The sequence below is a fragment of the Phodopus roborovskii genome, unplaced genomic scaffold (assembly GCF_943737965.1).
Source record: "Phodopus roborovskii unplaced genomic scaffold, PHOROB, whole genome shotgun sequence".
NCBI lineage: Eukaryota > Metazoa > Chordata > Mammalia > Rodentia > Cricetidae > Phodopus > Phodopus roborovskii.
In genome coordinates, this window is record NW_026126575.1 from 2,311,738 (window position 1) to 2,330,420 (window position 18,683).

General features: G+C 49.8%; 1 protein-coding gene across 1 annotated transcript; it reads right to left on the reverse strand.

Annotated features, from left to right (window-relative positions):
- Positions 1 to 70: 70 nt before the first annotated feature.
- On the reverse strand, positions 71 to 16,593 carry Mcm2 (minichromosome maintenance complex component 2). Its single transcript, XM_051203298.1, has 16 exons — positions 16,573 to 16,593; positions 15,407 to 15,639; positions 10,126 to 10,301; positions 9,732 to 9,992; positions 8,787 to 9,006; positions 7,833 to 8,040; positions 5,988 to 6,122; positions 5,164 to 5,355; positions 4,481 to 4,574; positions 3,841 to 4,091; positions 3,615 to 3,741; positions 3,078 to 3,190; positions 2,018 to 2,269; positions 1,191 to 1,373; positions 880 to 1,035; positions 71 to 667 (listed from the first exon to the last, which is right to left on the reverse strand). Exons 1-16 carry the CDS (start codon positions 16,576 to 16,578, stop codon positions 557 to 559), a joined length of 2,718 nt encoding a protein of 905 aa, XP_051059255.1. The 5' UTR covers positions 16,579 to 16,593; the 3' UTR covers positions 71 to 556.
- Positions 16,594 to 18,683: the final 2,090 nt, after the last annotated feature.

An 18,683-nucleotide genomic window follows, 5' to 3' on the forward strand; every position in this document is an offset into this window, starting at 1 on the left:
CAAAGAAGCCCTGGAAAGCCACATTAAAACCAGAATTGAAATAACAGCAGTATTTAGATCGTATTCAACTTTATTAAAAAATAAACTACAGAGAGGAAAAAACTGTACAAGAAATGAACAAAGGCACAGTTAGGTGGGAAGAAACAGACTCTCAGAATGCTCTGGAAAAGTTTGCAAATAACCTCTTAGTTGCTATGTGGCTAAAAGGGGAATAGCCCAGAAACAAAACCCATGACAAAACAGCAATAGTTCTGGTAAAGTCCATCACCCAAACACACCCCAGCCTCCTGAACACCAACTATGAGGCACTCTGTCTGGGTGGCTGCTGAGCCATGGGCAGAGGGTCCTGACAAGAAGAGCTCTCTAGAGGTGAGCAGAATAAATACAGTCATATATCTCACACCACAGCCTGTGCCCAGGGGGTCATGGGTGAAGATGTGCACCTAGCTACCATCCCAACCTCACAGAGACCTGAGCCCCTGGCGGAAGTGGGTTCTGTGTCTGTCTGCAGAGTGGTAGCTGAGCCTTGTCCAGACACAGGGGTCTGGGGCTGGCCTCAGAACTGCTGTAGGATCATCTTGCGTTTCAGGTCACGGCTGAACTTGTTGATCCTGAAGAGCTCACTGTCGTAGAAGGCGGAGAGGTTGTGGATATTGATTTGCCTGGCCTGGAGAAAGAGCATCAGAGCCATTAGCATGGGAGGATGCCAGCCTCTGGAAGGACTATGCTGGTTCAGAGCTCCAAACCCGAGTTTCACCAGTCTCACAGGTACTCGGACAAGGCTGCTGGAACCTGCTCCCCTGTGCCCACCTCTAGCTCCTTTGCCTATTACCTGATGACAAACTCCAGAGTAATAGGCCCTGCCCTATTCTCACATACCTTGTCTACCAAGTCCTTCTCAGGAATTTCAATGGTGTCCTGCTGGGCCCCAAAGCGGTTGCGTTGATATGCCACTTGCTCAGCCACCAGCTGCTTCAGTATGAAGAGCAGAAGCTCATTGTTATCTCGACGGAAGGAGAGGTAACGGGCAAATGTCTGTGGAAAGAGAGCAGAGGTCATGCCAGGCCACCTTCACAGCATGAGCCACCAGGGGCAGGAGCTCTTGCTATATACCTAGGCCACAGCTAACCAAGGCTCCAGGCCAGAGCCTCTCAATCCCTAAAACAGGCTAGGAACCTGGCCATACCCACCTTGCGCATGCTACGCATGACACTGAACTTCTGTGTATCAATGAAACTCTCCAGCATCACTCGGATGGCCATGTTGACATCATCTTCCATCACGTAGTCCCGCAGGTGCATACGTGCATGGGCCTCTGCCATGCGGATCATGGACTCAATGTGGCGCACTGTGATGGGGATACTGCCTGTTGCCTGCAGAGAACAGTGTGAGCCTTTTTCAGGAGAAGAGACAGAAGGGATCAGGGGCAAATGCCAGGCAGCCAGATGCAAAACCAGGCCTCTGGTCACCAGGAGCACCGCTGGCTATTCTGCCCTTATCTAGTTTGTGTCCCTCTGCTCAGTTACCCCTGCACCCAGCTTACACCGAACATTATGTGATCTAGAACAATGAAGAGAGAAGCCATCATTTCTGTAAGAACCAAGCTGAATGCTCTGAAGACAGTGGTAACATCAAAACGGAAAAGACAAAAACAAACCTAAACAAACAAAAAACCCCAGCTGGTATTTTGGTTGGGTGTGGTAAGACAGTCGGTGGTCTTGCATTCCCATACCAAAACAGAGAACCCAAACCAGCACAGCTTTCATGTTGATTTGGGTGAGGTTTGTGTTAATACAGAACTTAAGCACAAAGTTAAGGTTCACGTGTAACCCAATGATTAAAATATGGAAGGCCATTTTTTTCCCCCAGTGCTGGCCTTGGAACCAGGGTCCTGTCCATATAAGGCAGGCACTTACCATGGAGAAATGTCAAGCCCCAGAGGTTCTCCTTAATACTGCTTGCTCTGACCCTGCCCTGTGTCTGGGTCAGAAAGGCAACACAGTGTCCCCCAGCTCACCATGGATTCCTTCCGTAAGTCACTGTACATCCTGGCCACTTTGTCCTGGTCCATCTGGTTAAGCTTTGGGTGAACTCTCTCCTTGGCGTAGATGACATACTTCTTCAGGACCTCCTGAGGCAGGGGTTCCACACCATACGTGTTGGGCATGGCTGGCTCCAAGACGCTACCATTGGTCAGTCCCTCGTCCTTCTTGTTGCTGGGGTGGTGTCTGACATGGCTGCCAACCACAAAGCGGGCCAGCATCTCATCCTAAGACAAGAGATGGGGGTGGGGTGCAAAGTAAGGGCGGGATTAGAAAGACAGGAAAAACCACACACAGCGAGGAGGGTCTATGTCACACGTGTTTGAGGCTAGGCAAGCTCATGAGCTTGGAGGGCAGCAATAGGTTTAGAAGGGTAGGAGACAGCTGTACACTGAAGACAATTCCAGCTACTTAGGAGCTGAGACAGGAGGATTTCTTGAACACAGGAGTTGAAACCCTGTCTCAAAACCCAAATCATCAAAAACAATACAAAAATAATGGAAAGTAACAAGCTAAGAAAAGGAAGAAATAGAGTAACGGAACCAAGGAATGCAGTGGCCAAGGAGCCTCTCACCACAGAACAAACCAAGAGGCACCTGGTGATGGTGTTGAGGGGGCACTCCAGGGGGAGAGCATTTAAAAGCCCAGGTTTTTGAGGGAGAACAAGCACATGGGTTCATTTAGCATGACAGCAGCTGCAGAGCTGGACAGCGATCCCCTACCCAGCAGGTGCTGGGAGGACGTGGAACATGTGGTGGCCACAAAGCAGAGTCTGTGGGGAGGACAGGTGCCATGCAGGCCCCTCGGGTCGGATGGCAGAGCTAGACAAAAGGATATAGGCCTGGGTATGGTATGTGATTAGACTGGGTAGATAGTCAGGGAAGGACGGGGAAGCTGTCAGAGGTCAGGATGACACTTGGATAAGAGGCAATGTCCATACACTGCCAACCCCGTGTCCTTTTAGCACGCAGAACAGCCCAAGCTTCAGGCAATGGCCCAGAACCTATAGTTGGCACCAACGATGCAGGGGTGTACCTGAACTGGGTCAACAGTGTCCCTCACCACACACAGGACATCAAAGCGGGAAATGATGGGCTCTGTGAGGTCTACATTCTCTGAGAAGGTCAGTGAAGGGTCATAGCGGCCCCCTGAAACAAGGAGATAAGCTCTCAGTCAGCAAATTCATCCCTACCCCAACCCCCTAGCCCCGAGCTGTGGATGCTTTTCTAGGACCAGAATGCCTTCCAGGCTGAGGTGGGTGCAAGTGGAGGGCATCATAGGCACTGTCCGATTCCATTAGAGCCAGAGCTACTCAGCCCAAAGCCCCAGCCTGATCAGAGGAAGATGAAGGAGATCCTGAGTGCTAGCCACCTATTGGCTGAGCCTTGGTACCACCCCAGCCCCATCTGGATGAACTATCTGACAGCACCCAAGGACGGTGCAAGAACTGCTGCACTGTCACCCTGGGGTCCCAAGTCCTTTCTCCTTGGTACCCAGCTGGTAGGACTCAGGGATGGAGCTGTGCCCACTGCCATCCTCAGGTCTATACTCTACAACCTATAGCAGACACACCTATGGGGTTGGCAGCAGCGATGACAGTGCAGCGGGCTTGCAGTGAGGTGACGATGCCGGCCTTGGAGATGGAAATGCTTTGCTGTTCCATGGCCTCATGGATGCTGGTCCTGTCCTGGTCATTCATCTACACAACACAGAGAGTCACAGGAGGCCTCAGCACTCTCTAAATGTCCCCCCCACCACTGAGAGCTCAGTCCCAGAGCCCATCAGCCTACAGACCTACCTTGTCAAACTCGTCAATGAGACACACGCCCCGGTCGGCCAGAACCAGGGCTCCAGCCTCTAAGGTCCACTCTCTGCTGACAGGGTGGCGTTGAACATACGCAGTGAGACCCACGGCTGATGCACCTTGGCCAGTGGTGAAGATGGCACGGCTAGACACTTTCTCGATATATTTGAGGAACTGAGATTTTGCTGTGCCAGGGTCCCCACACAAGAGAACATTAATGTCCCCTCGAACCTTGTGCTTTCCACCTGCAGGAGGAGGCAGGGATAGAGATAGAAGGCATGTGGGTAGGCAGGAAGGAGGGCCAGAGGACAGGCTGGATCCTCCACCTGCTCCTCAGCAAAGGCGGGTCCCTGCCAGGCATACCCAACCCCAAAACCCTAGTCATGCTAAGTCACCAAGCTTTGGGACACAACCAAGACAGCACACGTGTCACGAAGCCCTGAGTGTGCCCTGCACACCTGAGAAATCACAGCACGGAACTAGACCACAGGTAACCAGAGACACAGCCCATTATAGCGGACCAGAGTGAACAGAATGCAAGCTCACTGCATCCTTTCCTGTGATGTAATCAGAGGCCCATGCTTCTGATGTTTAAAAACAAAACCAGCAGGGAGAGCTGGTAAGAGGGGCTCACCTGGGTTCTTGGGCTCCCCTCCAAACAGGGCCAGAGCCAGGCCTCTCTTGATGTCTTCATGCCCATAGATGGAGGGTGCAATGCTGGCAAAGATCTGAGGAATGGGAGACCCGTGAGACTGGAATCTAACAGGCAGACAAACAACTTAAGCTCCCGCCTTGACATTAGACTGTCATCAGTGAGTGAAAAGCCAAATAAACCCTTTCCTTCCCAAACTGCTTCTGGTTATGGTCCTGATATAGAAAGCAAACCAGGACAGACTCTTTCCGTTAGAGCACAGATACAGCCATAAATAAAACCTGTCTGAGAGGCTCAAAGCAGCAGGGATGGCCATTACTGACAGCTAGAGCAAAGGACAGTGCCGTGAATGTATTGGAAATCAAGTTTCCAGTGCAATGCTATCAGGGGATCCTTGAAGAGGCAATGAGGCCAGCAAGGCTCAGTACCATATACAGTAGGCTCCAGTCAAAAGGAGCTGAGCCTCTGCCCTTCTGACACATGGAATCTTCTGTCATAACACGCCCCTCTATCTTGGACTCCCAGTCTCCAGAGACAGAGCTGTCTGTCTCCAGCTTACGGTCCTCCTGCAGGGTGCAGGTTCTCCCCACCCCCATGCCAATGTTCAAAGACCCAGCCTAGGATGTAAGGTCCCTGGTTCCCAGAGATTCCCCCCGGCCACCTGCCTTCTCTCCAATCTGCTGGTCCTTGGAAAGGCTGGTGATCATCTTCACATCCTCATCGGTGAGCTCACTGATGGCCACTTTATTGTCCTTCTTGGCAACGTGGTTGGCCAAGATGACAGTGGCAAAGACTGGAAAGCCATTGGCAGTGTTAAGTGAGCCATCATAGTTATTGTGGTAAATGCCAGTCAGCTCCTGGGAGGGGGGAAGTCACATGTCAGAGAGTGCAACCTGGTGTCCCCACAGGAGTGTCTATATCCATGCTACTCCTCTCCCACCACCTCTGCTCCAAGCTCCTTATGCTGCAAACAAGATGAGCAACTCAGGAAGTATAGAAATATGAGCTTTGTCCTACTGTGTTTAACATGGGCAGGGGCATGCATTAAAGACGTCATCCTCACCTTAACACAACTGCAAAGTGTTACTGAGGTCACGTAGGGTGTGCCCTTGGAAGGGATGCCTAGACCCTGACACAACTGTTTGCTCCCAGCTCTTTCTGGGCCCTATGAAGTGAGCAACCACATTCCCTCCCCACTCTCATTCCTGCCATAATGCACCATGCAGCTACATCCACAGTCATAGGCCCAAGGCCACAGACTAAATCTCTGACAATGACCCAGGGTAAACGTCTCCTCCTCTAAGCTGACATGTTGTACCTCTGCGATACTGTCACAGCGAAGCCAAGTAACACCCACCACTCTGACAAGCCAGAGAAAAGCTGTCCTCCTGACTCAAGAGCTAATGCCAGGTTGAGCCCCGCTTTGGACACTGACCCCCACCCCCACTGCCACAGCAGATCCCACCAGTTCCTGGCAGCACCCACTCACTATCTCATCTCCTGGCTTGCAGCTGTCCACCAGATCAGCAAGGAGAATAGCATCCTTGGAGCGAGGCAGTCGGCCGGCCGCCACCTTGCCGGGACTCTCCTGGATGCGGATGCGCTGGTAGTTCTGATAGATGGTCTGCTCGGAACAGAAAAGATCATGGTTCCTACACGGCCAACTATTCTCTGCAAAGCACAGCTTTCCCATGTGCTCTGATCTGACTGTAGCCCCCAAAGGACAAGCAGGCCACAAGAGTCAACTGTGACCCAGTGAGTCTCTTTAACTACCATCCCGAGTAATGTCTTTCTCTCCTGGGCCCTAGCCTCTGTTCTACATCCTGGAGTCTAGATTCACCTGTGTCCACACCCTAGCATAGTTGTAAGAAGTGTGATTCTTGGCAGAAGGGGGTACTGAGCTTTAAGCATGACCCTTTTGAGGATCAAGCTGGACCATGTGTATGAGCAGCACCCACAACAGCAGAGGAGGACCACATGGTGGAGTTGTGCTACGTGCTGTATTTGTAATATTTCACTAGTTCACTTACAGTCTAGAAAAGAGACAACATGCTACAGTCTGGGCTGCAAATGTCTCCGAGGGCCTATCTGAAGAAGGCACTGATGCCTCAGTCCATGTGTGAGAGATGAGGGAGCCTTGTGGAAGGCCTTAGGTCACAGGGGCATGGCCTTGAAGGGAACTATGGGAGGTAAGCAGTTTGCTATACTACATGCTATCACTGACACAACTAGGCTCTAACCAGACAGGGTTACACAGTAAGCCCCATTCCAAAAAAAAAAAAAAAAAAAAAAAAAAAAAAAAACCAAAACAAACAAACACAAAAGCACACAATCATATCTACACGTTTGCCTGATCCTTAGGACACTGCTGAGTGGGTTACCTTAGCCATCCAAACCTCTGAACATCTGTTGTTCCCAAGATGAGAACTGTGGATCCCCGCCCCAAGAATGTAGTAAAAACTAAGACCCGCAGCTGGGTGTTGGTGGTGCCGGCCTTTAATCCCAGCACTCTGGAGGGAGGCAGAGGCAGGAGGATCCCTGTGAGTTTGAGGCCAGCCTGGTCTATAGAGCTAGTTCAAGGACTAAAGACCCATATAACACAGCGGCAGGCAGCAAGACCAGCACACATTGGACCCCACTTGCTAATCCCAACTAGTACAGCTTAGTGTCCCGGGGGCAGCGTCCAAGCCTGTGACATGGCTAAGTGGGGCTGCAAAAGATGGAGAGAGGCACAGCTAAGTGAGCTTTGGGGCTGGGTCATTCAAGTGAAGCAGACCTGCCTGAACTTAACACTGTCACAGGCAACTTCCTGGCCAGGCAGCCCTAAAGACAGCTCAGAACTATAGAAAACATGAAGAGTGCTAATGTTCCTAGGAGCCAGGCAGTAGAGGGCAGCAGGCATCCCCACAACAATCATGATCCCCAGCTGCAGATGAAGACAAGCAAGAAGACCTCAGAGCAGAGGTACGATCTCTCAAGGGTTCTGCAGGTTTCAAGGTGGTTATAACCCTGGAGACCCCCACAAAAGGCACCAGCAGCCAGCCAGGCTCTACTAACAAATCAATAGATGGTCCAGAGGCCCATGTGATGGGCAAATAGATGTTCTATTGGGATGGACAGGAAGAAAATTAGGCCTTGTTTGTCCCTTTCTTTAGAGACCACAAATGTATGGATACCAAACAGGATCACCTAGCTTCAAAGATACTGAATAATCTTAAAGTCTTGAGGCCAATCTGGCTAATTCTGCCATGTTTAATTGCCTTAAGGTGTCTTGGTCCAGAGACGGGTTAGGCCAGGCACACCAAGGATAATGTGACAGGTATGGTTTACTCACCTCCTCCATGTTGATCTCAAAGGGCCCAGATGACTGACACTCAGGGCAGGAGCCAGGCTTCACCTCTTGATTCTGAGATTGGCAGAAAGGCCCCAGTACAAAGTTGCACTTGCTACAGTTGTACTTGACCATGCTGAGCTGGGGCAGGACTCCAGTGCAGCTGGTCACCACACCACTGGTACGGATCAGCTGGTTCAGGTGCAGCTGCCTGGGTGTGGGAGGTAGCAAGCACATCAGAGGCTTTGGGGTACTTCCTACCCCACTCTCTCCCTGTGTTGTAGAATAATCTTTTTGTTCATTGTGAAGATATGCTTTGCCGAGGCATCCTCTGATTGATTTAATAAAGAGCTGAATGGCCAATAGCTAGGCAGGAGGTTAGGTGGGTCTTCTGGGCACAGAGAAAAGGAGATGAATCTAGGCAGGGGAGAGACCCCAGAGAAGATGGGGAGGAAGCAGGACATTCAGGAGGAGAGGTAAGACCCCTGAGTCAAGTGGCAGCATGTAGATTAACAGAAATGGGTTAATTTAAGCTATAAGAGCTAATTAGAATCAAGCCTAAGCTAAGGCAGAGCTTTCATAACTAATAAAAATCTTGTCATATTTTGAGCTGGCAGTCCCAATGAGAAAGTACTGCTATACATGGCACCCGATGTGAGGTGCCAGATGTAACAATTACCTAATTTATTTTAGTGTAATAAAAACTTGGGAGTCAGATATTAAGATAAAGACCTGAAAAAAATCCAAGGAAAGCAGAACAATTGGCTGACCCTCTCTCCACATTTTCCCCAAATCACCAATCCCAGAAAATTCCCTGGAATTCCTTCTTCCTGTTTTCCAAAGAACTTGATGGCTAATGTGGGCCAGCCAATTGCTGACTCTGTCCTTTGATTCGAGGTTGCTTTATTGGCACAGTGGACTGGCTGTATAGACAATTCTCCAACACCCCCTGCTCACCTCAGTGAACGCAACTCCTCCACCAGAGGCAGGTGGGAAATGCGCACATGAATGTGGTTGGTAATTCGGTCGTATTTAGGGTACATGGCCAGCACCACCTCCAGCGCAGCCTCATCAAAGATCTGCAGCAGCTCAGCTGGTGCCTCAGGTAGGAAGTACGCCAACACGTGTTCCCGTGCTGCCAGGTCTTCATAGTTCACCACCAAGCTCTCACGGTTCTCTAAGGGAGATGGTGGGTGTGACTGATGACTGACCCCTGGCTAGGGGACATGAAAGTAGCTAACATCTTAGAACTCTGATGGCCAAACCAAACCTGAATAGGTCAGAAAGTCCAGCTTGCACCCTAGGCCCACTACTTGTGGCTGGGCAACAGAGAGCCAAGTGATAACAACATGCGTATCTCTGGGGATGTCATATCCAGGAGGAGCAGGCAGGCCATGGAAAAAACCTATAGAAGAACTATAGCCATTTCTAGAGGGGCTCCACGCTTTCATATCCTTTAAAGCAAATGTTATTGCACAGAAATGAGACCACTTTTTGTTTGTTTGTTTTAGAGACCACTTTTGCATCAAAGTTGTAATGCAGAGGACGGGGAGTGCCGAGCAGCACATGTGCTAGGCCCCAAGTTCAACCTGACACTGCAAAAACAAAACAAACAAGACAACCCCCACAGGGTACCAGTACATTTTTAAGCATGTCCGCAAACAGCCCAGCTCCAGTGCAAATGTAGGAAACCCTGGGTTCCTCTGAAAGGATGCTTCCGGTTCTGTCCTTGTCACTAACGTTCTTGTGTGTAATGTGTTTAGTGTGCTCCAACAAAGCCAGCAGGAGCAGCCTTGGTGGCAGGATACAGGGCACATCACCCCTCAGTGCTGAGACTGAGCCTAGGACCTCATTCAAGAGCAGTGTTGTGCCTTTGCATTCCACCCCAGCCTAGGAACACACCTTTGCACATATCACTGATGCGCTCCTTGAAGACGTTATGCCCGTGGCTGTCCACGTGGGTGCGCAGGAAGTTCTTGAAGCGGTGGTGGATCTCTAGCCTGGGTCCCGCCATGCTCACCCACTCACGGACAGAGTGTCCCTTTAGATCCTCCAGGTTCTCAATGCTCTCGATCATCTCTTCATCCTCCTCGCCATCCTCTGTGGCACGCTCCACCTGGCGGCGCTTACGGGCAGGCCGCTCCTCATCTTCCTCATCACTGTCTTGGGTAGCAAGATTCCCCTGTAAGCAAGCTTCTTCCAGCACCCTCTCTACAACGCTTGCCAACCATGCCTTCCCCACTTCCTGAGGCTCTAGAGATCCAAGCAGTCCCTTTGGGATGCCCACCAGACATACCATATAGCAGGCCCCGGCGCATGCGGCCCAGGCCTCTGCCAGCCTCTCGATCCCTCTGCCTCATGGCCCGCTCTGCTGCCTCCCTCTGACTGGCTGTCAGCTCCTCCACGTCCTCATCATCCAGGGCCAATCCCTCTGCCTCGTAGACATCAAGCTCAGGAATGGGACGGTAGTCTCTGAGAGGGGCCAACAACAGACAGTGAGTCTCCAAACAGCCCACCTGGAAATGGAATCTGCTCCACAGGCTTGCAAGGCCCTATCTAGCTGGACAGCTGCAAACAGAAAGCTGAAGTTTGAAGAACATTATTTGGGGATTCCAACAAAGAGGCACAAGCCCCCAGGATGCAAAGGGGGTGCATCTGTGTATATAAGGTGCACAGCCATGGATGGGATCCAGTCATGAGAGTCTGGGCAGGACAAGTCCCGCAGCCACAGCACCACCTGCTGGTAGCATATGATGTATGAGGCCAATGCTTTTCCTAGTACAGTCTTTTCCTCAAGGCACTACCCAGTATCAAATGAGATCATTTAAAAATCTCTAACTGGCACCATTTTCATCAGAAACTAGAAAGCACAAAGCTGTCATAGCCAAGAACTGGGTTTTTTTTTTTTTTTGCAGTGTGTATATGATTTATTTTTATGTTATGTGTGTGGGTGTTCTGATTGGATGTGTGCCTATGCAATGGTGTCATGGAGGCCAGAGGAGGATCCCCTGGAGCAGGAGCTGGGAATCAAACCTGTGTCCTCTGTAAGAGACCTGTCTATATATACTTTTTACTTTCTACATTAACGTATGTGTGTATGTGGGTGCATGTGAGGTCAGAGGGCAGCTTGTGGGAGTGGGTTCTGTGGATGGACTCCAGGTGGTAGCAGGCTTGGCAGCAAGAGCCTTTACCCGCTGAGCTATCTCATCTGCTCATAACTAGGGACTTAAAACAGGGCAAAACCTAGGAACACCCAATAAACACAAAACAAGGCACCCAATAAACACAATACAAGGCTAATCAAGTCTGCTCTCAACAGTGTGAACACAGATGGGGCTAGAGATGGATCAGTGGTTAAGACTACAGACTGCTCCTTCCTTCCTTCCTTCCTTCCTTCCTTCCTTCCTTCCTTCCTTCCTTCCTTCCTTTTCGAGACAGGGTTTCTCTGTGTAGCCTCTGCCTCCGAGTACTGGGGTTTAAAGGCATACACCACCACACCCAGCTCACAGACTGCTCTAGCAGAGGACTAAAGTTGGATTCCCAGCACCCACATTAGGCACCTGCACTTAATATGTACACCCACACAGATACACTTGACCACATGAAAATAAAGGCACTGAAAAGATGACTCGGGGAGGGGGGGGTTAAGAGCAATGGCTGCTATTCAAGAGGACCTGGTTCCCATTCCCAGCACCCACATGTGAGCTCACAATTGTCTGTAGCTCCAGTGCCAGAGGAGCTGATGCCTTCTTTTGGCCTTTCAAGTCACCATGCGGTGCACAGGAATACATGCAGGCAAAACACCCGCATACTTAAAATAACTTTTTAAGTTAAAGAAAAAAAGAAAGAAAGAAAAAGAAACCATGTTTGCCAGGTGTAGGAGTACACACCTTTTTACTTCCAGTCCCAGGAAACAGAGTCAGGAGGATCTCTGAGAGTTTGAGGCCAGTCAAGGAAACATAGTGAAAGCCAAACTCTAAAAATTAACACCAGTATGAAAACAAGACAGGAGAAGACGCATGGGTAAGAAGATCTCATTGAGTTAAAGTTAAAATGACTACTAAGGACATTCTGAAGAAAATCTATGATTATTTTTAAGGGTAAGGAAAACAATGGAACTGTAATAACTGGGTTAGGGATAAAAATCCCAGGGTTGCCAATGAATGAACCAGTCTACACAGCAGGTCATCACTCAACCTTAAAACAGAAGGGGGAGCCAGGAGGTGGTGATGCACACCTTTAATACCAGCACTGGGGAGACAGAGGCATGTGGATCTCTGTGAGTTCAAAACCAGCCTGGTCTACAAAGTGAGTTCCAGGACAGGCTCCAAAGCTACAGTAAGACCCTGTCACTTGAAAATCCAAACAACAAAACCAAAACCAAACCACAAGGGGCCACAATGGATAATTTTGAGGATCTCCCACCAAAGGATTAAGCCACACCATTACCATTTGGTCCACAGAGGAGCAGACTCAGAGAAAGACAGCCAAACAGTAGGTGGGGAGTCAGTGTTTATGGGGGACAGAGACTCAGTTTTGAGATGATAAAAAGGTTCTGGAGATGGCCAGTGGTGACAGCTACACAGTAACTCAGATGAATGCCACTGAGCCACACACTAAAATGAAAACACTTTGTTGTGTACCTTATAACAAAGGAGGTTGGGTTACAGAGAGGGCTTAGCAGAGGGCCTGATTTCCCACACTCATGTCAGGCAGCTCATAACCTAATCTCTACCTCCATCTTCAGGGGATCCGACTCTTGGCCTCTGTAGGCACACATACATTCAAACGCATAAACACACAATCTTTATTTTAAGTGGGAAGCAGGAAATGGGGCTCTCCAGAGAGCTGCTAACGCTCAATAAGAAAAAGGAATTATGGGCTGGAGAGATGGCTCAGTGGTTAAGAGTGCTAACTGCTCTTTTAGAGGTTCCAGATTGAATTCTCAGCACCCACATGGCAGCTCAAAACTATCTGTAACTGCAGTTCCAGGGGACATGACACTCTCACACAGACATACATGCATATAAAATAAAGTTTAAAAGTCATTAAAAAGAAAAAAACCTTAAACCAGCCAATGGTGGCACATGCCTTTAATCCACACAGTTGGGAGGCAGAACTCTCAGTGAGTTCAAGGTCAGTCTTGTCTACAGAGTGAGTTCCAGGACAGCTGGAACTGTTACACAGAGAAACCCTGTTTTGAAAAACCAAACAAAAACAACAACAACAAAAACCCCCAAAACAACAAACAAAAAACCCTTAAAGAAGAAAGTGGAATTAGAGGAAGCCAAGATCTTGACATCAGCAAGGCTTCCAAGAGCAGACCCTAGTGGGTACAGGGGTTATGGTTATACCCTACCCTGTTCCTTCTCCCCACCTGAGCATACCCCTTCCAAAAACCCAGCCAGACTGGCTGCCTGAAAAGCTCACACCCACTACCTCAACCTTCTGAGCTATTCCAAGACCATCAAGAAGTCTCTTTCCAGGTGACCAGGTTAGGCACTTGAACAAAGTACTGTCTAACACAGAGAGCCAGGCAGCTTCTTCCCTGTGGTGCCTGAGTCCCAGAGTCCCATCCCCTCAGTGCCGCCTCATCTTTGATGGCGATATAATTCTACAGTCTAATAGGCTGCAAGCTCTTTTCTCAGGGCACATGACCTCCCTCCAGGAGCCAGCATCTCCCAGGGAAACGAACCTCTGGAGGTCTCTTCTTCTGGGTGACTGGTAAGCCTGCCCCCTTTCTCTGATCAATGTTCTCAAACTACCTTCTCAAAACAAACAATCTCATATCGCCAAAATCACATCAAGTAAGTCTACAGACATATGCAGAATTCATCAATGGTTTCTGAGGAAAGTCTGTTCTGACCCCGAGGGGATTTCAGCCACCCAAAACAGTGACATTCCAGCTAGTCTACAGCAAAACACACCAACCAATCTGGATCTCATGGGATTTCAAAACCTTTATGACTTAAAAGACAGTATTCGACTAATGAGACAGCTCAATGGCTAAAGACTTGCCTCCAAACCCAATGTGAGTTCAGTCCCTGAGACCCAATAGAGGAAGGAAAAAGATCAACTCCAATAAGTTGTCCTCTGACCTCCACACATGCCATGGTACGTGTAGCAGTACATATACACACAATGAACAATGTAATGAAATATTTTTAAAGACAGTACTTAAAAAAAATGAGCAGCTGGGTGTAGTGGAGCACACCTTTAATCTCTGGGAGGCAGGGGCAGGTAAATCTCCAAGTTCAAGGCTAACCTAGTTTACAAGCAAACAGGACAGCTAGGGCTATTACACATAGAAACCCTGTCTTGAAAAAACAAAAAATGAGGGGCTGGAAATGGCTCAGTAGTTAAGAGCACTGGCTGCTCATGCAAAGGACCTAGGTTCAGTTCTGGGAACCCACATGGCAGCTCACAATCACATAGTAGCTACAGTGTCACGGGGTCTGATGTCCTCTTCTGGCCTCTGGGGCATAGGCATGCATGTGGTATATAGACATACATGCAGGTAAAAACAGTCACACATTTTTCAAAAAGACTGAACTTTAAAAGCACTGTGAAACGCTGGTATAAAAGGCAAATATTATATGATGCCAGTTCTGGCCAAATGCTCAGAACTGGAAGAGCTGCGGAGATGAAGAGGAGATAGCTGGGTGGCTGTGATGGGGCTGGGAACTGGGATCCACAGGCAGGAGGGACCTCAGCTGGGACAACAGTAACAGGTGCTCAGAAAGCGTGCACTGAACATCCCTGCACTGCACTCTTACAAGGATAAGGCTTATGTAATACATAAATTAGCTTCTTTGCACACAAACTGTCACTACATCAGAGAGTCTCCAGACATCTTTAGGCACCCTCCCTAAGGTCCTCTCACTTTAAAGAGGTATGAATACAAGAGTGAAGACAGACAGGGAGGGGGTGCGGGGGGAAGCCCTTGACCCTGAGCCCAGGATGATCCTGATCAATTCCTCCCATAGCTGGACATACACCACATACAACTAGTTTTTGCTTAAAGCAAAGAACTGAATGGTGCAGAAGACCTCTGACAGTCCCTCTGATGGCTCATACCCCACAGATATCTATCCCCCCCCCCAGGCAGAAAATGAGCGTGCCACAAGGCTCCTAGGTATTCATATAATTGGTATCCGATCCCAGCTGTAAGTGGTGGTAAGGCTGAAGTAGGTCTGTACTTACTGGCAAAGCTTACACCTTGCTTCCTAGCAGTCAGCCTTTCAGGAAGTCAGTATATAAACCTGAACACTTCTGACCCAGGGCCTGACACTGACTCTAAACCTTCATTTTCAGAAGCACCAATCAATGTGTTAGGAAAGGCAGAGAGAAAATACTTGCAGTTCACTTCCCATCTTTCTGAGTTGGCATGCCTCTTCAGATCAGGCTCTATGGGTCCCTTCTTCTGAGCTGGGGTTTGCCTGGGCCTTAGGGTGCAGTCTGAGCTGCATATACTTCACAGTGGTTGGTGAAACTGTCTCTCCCCAACCAGAACCATGCCATGTTCAACGTCAGCAACTTCATACACTCATACTAGCCATGACAGAGACTGAGAATACCTCTCCATGCCATCACCAATGAGTTCCTCGCCATCCTCTTCTTCTTCAACGGGCCCCTCAGTGCCCAGCAGCCCCTCAGATTCATCCTCAAATGGGGGCAGGTCTCTGCCAGGGCTGGAGGTAAGGGCGTCTGCACGTCTGGAGCTGCGGCCTGGGCTGGAGGTGAGGGGATCACTGATCCGTCGCCGCTGTCGGGCAGGGCTAGATGCTGCCGAAAAGGACTCAGAAGACTCCTGCAAGAGAGGATGCCATCAGACACTGCAAGGACACAGGCTGACACCCACCTGGTTACCATGGGGCCTTCCCCACTTGCTGGCTGTCTCCTGTCCACCAGGCACCGTTCTCAAGGGCATCGAAGCCCTTCAGCCTTTCCACTTGCTGGGTCCTCTGCCTTCAGTGCACTGGGCTAACCAATCAAGGGCCATCTCAGCACATACTGCTTCACTCAGATCACCCCATGTCTGTCTTATGAAAACCAAGGGGGCTGTAGTTTTGTTTTTTAAAGCCATTTATCATCTACTCTTAAATGAGCACCCCACCCACCCCCACAATATTCTGGGTGCTGGGACAAGATGTGACGATTAAGAGACATCAAGAACACCAACTGAAGGAAAGAACAGACCGCTAACAGCCGGATACCGAATACCCAGAAGTTGAGGCCTGATGATCGCCAAGTTCAAGGCTAACAGTACTACAGAGTGAGTTCAAAATGAGCCTGGATGATTTAGTGAGACCCTTTCTCTTTCTTTCTTGCTTGTTTTGGTTTTTCGAGACAGGGTTTCTCTGTGTAACTGTCCTGGAACTTGCACTGTAGACCAGGCTGGCCTCGAACTCAAAGATAAGCTTGCCTTTGCCTCTCGAATTAAAGGCGTTGCGCCACCACCGCCCGACTGTGAAACCCTATGTCAAAACAAGTGGATCGGAGTGCATGCAGCTACGTGGTCGCGCGCTTTTCCTACGAGGGGGAGGTTCTGAGTTCCATTCCCTGCACCCTCACCACCCAAAGTGCAGATACCGGAGGCCTAGACACGTGTGGAGCGCAGAGACCACCCGTCCCGGGCTAGAGCAGGTAGCCCCGCACTCAGGCCTGCCATTGGGGGAAAAGACCCAGTAAAGCAAGCCGAGGCCGCTGAACACCGCCCGCCCGAGACCAGCCGGCTCCTTACCGCCATGTCTGCGCTCGCTCTACAGCACCAGCCGCCACCAGTTTTCGCGCGAAATCTGAATCACGTGACCCGCCTTGCCCGGGAAGCTCCGAGAGGAGCCAGACGTCACGACGTCTGCGTCAATCTAGCGTGGAAGGAGGGCCAGAATGTTTGGTCACGCCTACATTAAGCGAGGCCCCGCCCTATTCCCTGGAGAATGGCCCACAGCATTCAAAAGGGTGCATCCAGGCCTCCTGCATACCTGGCCTTGACCCTGAAGAGTTTGTCACGACCAAATGGTGGAGCTGGACTTTGGGTCGCTGGTGGCTCTAAGGACCAATCCGGCTTCCTAGCTGTGAGACCTTGGTGTCAGAATGGCCACTTGATGCAATTGAGACTGTTTTCTGATTTCTTCCTGATTTGATATTCTCCCAAAGCTCTGAGGTTCAATCCTTCATGCAGTCAGGTTGTTGTGGGCTTTTATCAAAGAGGGAGTGGCTGGAGTGGCAAAGGTGCAGAGAAGTTTCAGCGGGAGGGTGTAGTGTGTGAAGCAGTAGCGTACATGCTGGAGGGTGTAACAGGGATCCTTGGTTCACAACTGGTGATGCCCAGCTAGGGATGGGAGAGCTCAGTTCACAGATCTGCACTCTGTCTGAAGCTGGAGCTCTGTTTTGACATGAGGTCACCCGAGGGGTTGTGGGGGCCAGGAGTTGGGTGAACCAGTAGCTGCCACGTGTCTAGGTGGGCTAAGATAGGCTGTGTGTTTCCTGTGAGGAACTCTACTGTTCTGTAGTCCTAAATGGCTGGATCTCACCGGGATGGGCTTTCTGCTGTATGTGCAGCCTGTATGGTTATTGGTATCTTGGGAATGAATAGTTCTGGACAGGGCATAGACTGGGGCAGGGGCAGCATGCATGGGTGCTCAGAAGGTGGGATCTGCAGGCCTCATAGTACAAGAGACAGCCTGCTGAAGGGTGTGTCTTAGGGAGATGGGTTAGTAGCATGGCCTGTGAGGCAGGGCCTACAGCCCTTCTCTTGCTGGAGGCTTCCCCCAAAGCTGGAAACCACTGTGCCACCTGGAACCATGCAGGTGACAGTGGCACTCACCAGTGTGGGAGCTGCTGCATCTAGATGAAAAAGACTCAAAAAAAAAAAAAAAAAAAAAAAAAAAGTCAAGGGCATATTCTGTCGCCATAATAGGATATGTTTTTTTGAGAAGATGACCAAGTCTGCCCTAAGCTACTAGACCCCTTTGAGCTCCAGTGAAGACAAGTTCTTCAAAGCATTTACCCCCTCCCTTCACAGAATCTCATCATTCACCACTGGCCTGGAAGGACCCTGAAGGTGGGTTATTCCCTTCCTGTAATGTGGACAAGAAGAGGTGTGGCTTGTAATTTTACAGATCGAAACAGCGAATGAAATAGGCACATGGGGTCCCAACATGCTTTGTGTTCTAAAGACGGGCACAGCTGTTCACACCCTGCACTGGTGCAAGCTGGGAACACTACCTGAAAGATACCCATTCATGTGGCTTCCTGGATGCCACACTGCCCTGTGTGCAGGGGACACCCCAGCGGAGGAGCCACTGCCAGAGGGAAAGGGGCACTTGTGACCTCAGTTACTCCACAAATGCCATAAAATCTCCTAGACACATGGAGCCCAAAATTCCAGACTATGAAATGCAGAACGACATATTGTTTATGTTTTTCTGACACACTGTCTTGTTATGTAGCCCTGGTTGGCCTCAAATTTGAGGTGATTTTCCTGTGGCCTTTCTTCTTGTAAGTCTAGGACAGTGGCGTCCTGACCCCTGGGGGTCAAGGAGGGCCTAAGACACGTTTATTTGTTTATTTATTGCCATTGTTTCTAAGCAGGATACTGTATTGTCTTGGCAGGAATTTGAGAACTCTTGGTGATTTTTCTTTGCTCACTGTGGCTGTGACAACTGCTGACCTGCAGCCAGATTACCGGCTAAAACCAAAATTGACATGTGGACCTAATCTGGAAGTCTCAGGGAAGCTATGTCTAACACCAGTCACAAGGAGGCCTAGGTTCGTTCCAGTCCCACTGTGCTGTCCCGAGAAATCCAGGCATCCTGCAATGAACAGGTGCCTACACCTTTCGACAGCACT